The 6,420-nt window shown below is 45.6% G+C and overlaps 1 protein-coding gene across 1 annotated transcript; it reads left to right on the top strand.

Moving 5' to 3' along the window:
- Nucleotides 1-4,833: 4,833 nt before the first annotated feature.
- LOC119720320 lies at nt 4,834-5,609 on the top strand. The gene is made up of 2 exons (XM_038189962.1): nt 4,834-5,261; nt 5,381-5,609. Exons 1-2 carry the CDS (start codon nt 4,834-4,836, stop codon nt 5,607-5,609), a joined length of 657 nt encoding a protein of 218 aa, XP_038045890.1.
- Nucleotides 5,610-6,420: the final 811 nt, after the last annotated feature.

The following is a 6,420-nucleotide window of genomic DNA, read 5'->3' as shown; positions in this document are numbered from 1 at the left end:
AAAACGAATAAGTACAGCTAATTGTGGTGAAGAAAAACAATTGTTCATTAGCTTTCCAAAACCGTTTGCTTTTCAAGTTACGGAATTTTAAACACAACCACCGTTTTATGGTTCTGTCCAAGGATCACAAAATAAGTTAGTATTCTTTCAGGAAAACGAAAACAAATCATATAGGGATGTGTGTGAACATGGTGTGAATTGTTATCGTTTTGCTGAAAGAACGCACACCTTTTTTGTGATCCGTGGACAGAACTTTGAGACGGTGGTTGTGTTTAAAATTCCGTAACTTGAAAACTACGTGAGTGATTTGAATGATACTTGTACTAAAAGAAAGCTTATATAAAGCTGGAATATGCTTCAGCACCCCCTACTCCCGGGCACAAATGTGTTCCAGCCAGCAGTGTTCTACGACGATGAAATTGCGCCGCTACGCTATACATTATGCTTGCTCTACAAATATCTCCTTCGTTTTGTGTGTTTCTAGTTTTTTTTAGGAGTGGGACGGGCTTTTATTGAAACTAGCAATGCCTTACGCCAATTCCAGTGTAGTTTCGTTTTCATAAAAAAAGCTATTCATGTTTTACCCTCTGCAAGTGCTCATAGAAACTCAGTAGACCGATAAATTCTTGCCAAGCCCAAAACTTGCCATCTACCGATCATAAACATAAAGATGCATCTGGTCTTTTAGTCACTTGTACTTGTGTTTTTTTTGTCTGAGGAATAAGGACCCGAAAATACAAGAATAATAATGCACAGCATTGTAGATTAATTTGATTAAATGACAGTTGACCTAAACTTCCATGTCTGTGTCTCAACTGTGTAGCATTTCCTTGGAAAATACTTCCTGCTGTTGCCGATTTAAAAAACAAAACAAATTACATTCAAAAAATTAAAAAAGCTTACAAAGACGAACCCTAGTATCAAAAGAGATTACCAGTACACATAATTTTAGGCTTCAAGCATAATAATGTACCCGGTGCCGTATTCGGAAATACAAGTACTCGTACTCGTACTCGGAATACAAGTACTTGTACCCGTACTCGTACTCGGAAGTGGCAGTACTCGTACGTTCAAGTACTCGTACTCGGAGACATGTTCTTGTACTCGGAAGCACAAGCGCTCGTACTCGTACTCGGCTACCGAGGTACTCGACAGTACTCGGTACTCGGGAAAAAAGTACTAGACTACAACACTGGAAAATGTCTCCCTAATGGCCGATGTCTCCCATCGTGCGAAGAAATTACGATAAGGTGTCTCCTTAGTGGTACCATTACACGTGTAATAATAATGAACACTTGGTATTTAAGCGCCGGTATCCGCCAGGCATGACGCTCATGGCACTTACATACAAAGAAAAACATTAATTACAAAAACGACGTAGAAACAGATGGGTTTTGAGGTTAGATTTGAATGTGGACAGGGATTTCATTTGGCGTAGTTCAAGTGGGAGATTGTTCCAAAGTTCCGGGGCAGCATGAGCGAAAGACCATTGACCCCACGAATGATTGGTACGAGGTACTGTCAACTGGTGTAGTTCTCGTGAACGGAGATTTCTGGCTGGATGGTACAAAGCGATTAAGTCATTGATGTAACCGGTTGAAGTGCCTTGTAGTGAATGTAATATATGAAGGAGAACTTTGAATGTAATGCGATTGGTGATGGGAGCCAGTGAAGAGATTTGAGTATGGGGGTGATGTGGGTTGATCGTTTGGACAGTGTGACAAGACGGGCAGAGGCATTTTGAAGGAGTGAAGCTTGTCAATTAGATATTGCGGCAAGTTGTACTGGAGAGAGTTGCAGAAGTCCAGGCGGGAAGATATGAAAGCATGTACATGTACCAGTTGTTCTGGAGCTGTGCGATTGAGGTTTTTACGGATGAAGCCGAGATTCCTGAGGTGATAACGGACCGATTTTGATACGTATGCGACGTGGTTGATGAGTGACATGTTGCAGTCAAAAGTAACTCCGAGGTTCCGACATGTGGAAGGTAGGATGACAGAATCACCAATGTGGATACCGGGGATGTTGATCTTGGCGAGTTGTTGTTTAGAGCCACACATTATGAATTCTGATTTCCTATCATTTAACTTGAGACAGTTTGCCGCCATCCACGACTTGATCTCATTGATGCATGTGCCTCAAGATTTTTCAGAGTGGACAGAGCATTACAAAGGGACGGTTGAAATGACTGATACAGTTGAATGTCATCAGCATAGCAGGTTGTATTTTTGGATGATTTTACCAAGTGGTTGGATGTAGATGGTGAATAGTAAAGGCCCTCCGACAGAGCCTTGAGGAACACCACAGTCAAGGACAGTAGGGACAGACTTCACTCCTTTGATGCAAATGGTTTGATGTCGATTAGACAGGTAGGATTCGCACCATTTCAGAGATGAACCACATACTCCTAGAGAGCGTAAGCGATTGATCGGGACGGCATGATCGATCGTGTCGAAGGCCGAGGATAGATCGAGAAGAACAAGCGCTGTAACTTTCCCGACGTCCATCTGGTGGAGAATATGATTGGACAGGTGAATGAGTAGTGTTTCATACAACACTGTGGTGTGAACGATAGGCAGACTGATAATTGTGAAGGAGGTTATTCAGTCGGAGGAACATGGACAGCTTGGAGAATGCGACGCGCTCAAGTAGTTTTGAGAGCAATGGATACCGGGCGGTAGTTGCGAAGATCGTTCGGATCCAATGATGGCTTTTTCAACAAAGGTCGTACGTGGGCAGTTTTAAGGGCTGGGGGAACAACACCGGACTGCAGGCTATTGTTGATATTAGTGATTGCAGGCACAACTGAATCAGTGCATTGTTTCAGGAGCCAAGTTGGTATGGGGTCTAGGTCACTCGATTTTGAAGGTGACTTCGAGATTTCAGAGCAGATCCCATCGGGAGAGGCATTAGGAAAACGGTCAGAGCGGATGCTGGATTGGCATAAATACATGTGTCATCAGAGATAGCTAGAGGTAAATCTGAGCGGATTGAATCAATCTTGGACACAAAGACATTGCTTTTGTCTGTTGACTGAATTTGACTAGTCTTGTTTGTGCTTGCTTGAAATATCATGACCTGACTGTTGGTGACTAGCCTATGTAAAATGACATGGCAGGGGAAGAGGATTGATTTTTTTGACTGTAACTATTCAGACAGCAAGCTTCAATAGGGTTAAATGCCGAAAATAAGTCGATTTTCTTTTCTTGATCATGTTCAGGAGTCGTCCGCAGGGGGAATGCCCAACTGTTTTAGAATATCCTCATTTCTTAGTTTGTAATTGATAATTCTCAACTTTATTTCTGTATTAAACATTTCAATTCGAAAGCTGTCATCTTCTTTTACTCATTCTTGTTGGCCGTCCATGTTTCACAGCCATAATTTGCCGCCGGGGGGGGGGGGGGGGGGGGGGGGCTGGGACATTTCATGGGGGCGTCATGTAGATCAATGATAATTTTTTTAGAAACTCAAAATCTCAGTGGGGGGGGGGGGGGGGGCGACGGGGGGGGGGCGACGGGGGGGGGGGGGCGACAAGGTTTCATGGGGGACGTTTCGCAATTGCTTGCCGGTGTCATTTGAGATTTGAACTCCATAAAATAGTCTGTCTTACTTTTAATCTTCACAGAGGCTTGCGCAATACAACCAAGTACCAACGAGTCCGTATTATTTTTTTTTTATAGAGTCCGCACTTTACACTACACCAAATGTGGCGGACAACTCAAGTCACAAAGCCTCTAAAGCAGAGGTGTGCGCTGAAAAATCGGACTGATCTGACCGCACATGGTGAGACTGGATTAAATCAAACATGTTGATTTTTTTCGCGTCCGATTTCACTGGATCCGATGTCTCCAGAAAGGTATGTGGGCAGCACTCTGATTTCACCGGACACTTTACCATTGCTGCTGGAACAAACTTTTGCCAGGGGGTGCTGGAATAAAGAACGGACAAAGTTAATGCGAAAGCAAAGCGCAAAGCCCTTACATGTACGTCGAGGCTTAATTTGGAATATAGATGCTCTGCGGTGCAATCTGGGGGCGATTCCTTGCCACTTTCATTTGACCTTTTTAGCAAAAGTTTTTTGAGATTATCAGAGAATTTATTTCATTGTTTTGTTTAGAATATATTGTTGCTCTTAAAACGTTTAACTGTAGTGGAGAACCCTGTATTTTATCTCCATTTGGGTTCCATTTCATTCTGAAAAAAAGAATTGTATCATTATGCATGACATCGCATGTAAATATTATTGTTGCAAGGCTGCTTTCTTACATTTAGTAAATTCCTTCGCGTATGTTTTGCTCATTACGGCGTGGGGCCACAGGGCCAGGGGCCGCTTTAGTTCTGTGGTGACCACCCCGCGCGAACTCTGACCTTTGTCAGCATTTCGTCATACTTTGACCTGTCAGCACTTTCGCGTGTCGCTGGTACCTGTACATAATACGCGTTTCACATAGACTTTTCGTTGGTTCACAAACACGTGCGAAGGACGTGCCCCTTCGTTCTAACGTCTTAATAACGTCGCGTTCCTGTAAATTCGAAGTGCCAAGTTTTGCCAGTTTATCATCGTTATTCGTCAGCAATTCCAAGTTTTATACTAGTTAGTTAATTCTCGTCGTCTTCGTCCGTCCGTCGGTAACCTTGTGAACATTTGTAAATATATATTCGCGGGACCAGGATCGGTTTCGTCTCGCGGTAGTCGAGGCAAATTCTACCGCCAGCCACCGTGCGGGAGAACAGTTGGACAGTACCGCACACACACATCGGAACAGAATTGGGTGAGTGACACTTGACTGTAACGAACTCGCATTCCCCAAAGTGGTGACCCAAAAACGTGCGATGGCTACCAAATCGGAGCCGCAAAACCCAGATTCTGGAGGGTCTTCTGGAGCATCACCAGTCAGTGCAGTAGCTTTGAAACTCCCACCGTATTGGCCCAACGACCCGGTGATATGGTTCGCACAAGTTGAGGCGCAGTTTCTTACCCGGGGCATCAAATCGGAGCTCACGAAATACTCGTACGTGATCGCATCTCTACAACCATCCATTGCGCAGGAAGTAAGGGACTTGTTAGTCAACCCACCGGCTGATAACCCATATTCCAAACTGAAGGAGGAGCTCATCAAACGCACTAGCGAGTCGGAGCGAAAGCGCCTCCAAAAACTGTTGACTACAGAAGAGCTTGGAGATAAGAAGCCCTCGCAGTTACTTCGCACCATGGAACAACTCCTCGGCAATAACACACTGGAGCCTGCAATCCTGAAGCAGTTGTTCATGCAACGCCTGCCAACAAACATCCAATTGATCTTGGCCTCGACAAGCGACGTCGACATCGCACAACTCGCTAAGCTCGCGGACAAAATCGTTGAAGTTTCCCCGTCACCAGCTCAGGCCTGTGCTGCCGTTCCAGCACCAGCACTTGTTGCTACAGTCAAGCCATCTGCTGCATCGGAGATACAGTTGCTTCAAGCTCAAGTCGAAAAGCTCACGGCCCAGATGGAGTTGTTGGTGCGCCAGAACCAGTATCAACACGGTCGGTCGAGGAGCCGCAGTCGCGACCAAAGCCAGCACAGACGCGATCGCAGTTCTTCCGCGTCGGGGGACAACCCTACTGATTCCTGCTGGTACCATTGGAAATACGGGGACAAAGCTCGTAACTGCAAGGAACCATGCAACTACACACGCAACCACAGTTCCAACACGGCCCAGGGAAACCAGCAGGCCAGCGGATAGGGGCGACTTCATCCACTGGCACACCCAATCAATGTCGCCTTTTCCATGTATATGACAAAATCACAGGCTCCAAGTTCCTCGTGGACACCGGTGCTGAGGTCAGCATCCTCCCTCCAACGCCACGAGACAAGCAGTGCTGCAGGAGTGATTTTGTGCTCGAGGCAGTCAACAAGACACGGATTCACACATACGGTGAGCGTTCAATGACAATTGATTTGGGTCTTAGGCGTACATGCAGGTGGATTTTTACAGTTGCTGATGTACCAGTCGCAATTTTGGGAGCAGATTTCCTTCGCCATTTCGGGTTATTGGTTGACATGAAGGACAGAAAACTCATAGATTCCACCACTAGTCTTAGCATTCAAGGCATTGCAACAAGTACCAATGTTCTCAGCCCTGTTTTTGCTGGCCCATCCCCGAACACTCAATACACAGCCATTTTGGGTCAGTTCCCTGCCATTGCCAAACCTTGCTTCAAGGATGCAACACCCAAACATGATGTCACCCATCACATCACAACTAAAGGCCCTCCTGTATCCGCCAGGCCACGACGCCTTGCTCCGGACAAATTGAAAATCGCCAAGGCGGAGTTCGACCACATGCTACAATTGGGCATCATCCGTCCCTCCAATAGTAGTTGGTCATCGCCATTGCATATGGTGCCGAAAGGAACACAGGGTGATTGGAGACCAT

The sequence above is a fragment of the Patiria miniata genome, unplaced genomic scaffold, assembly GCF_015706575.1.
Source record: "Patiria miniata isolate m_02_andy unplaced genomic scaffold, ASM1570657v1 HiC_scaffold_9, whole genome shotgun sequence".
NCBI classification, from domain to species: domain Eukaryota; kingdom Metazoa; phylum Echinodermata; class Asteroidea; order Valvatida; family Asterinidae; genus Patiria; species Patiria miniata.
Note: the sequence above shows the minus strand (reverse complement) of the source record. Positions and strands in the feature narration are given on the sequence as shown.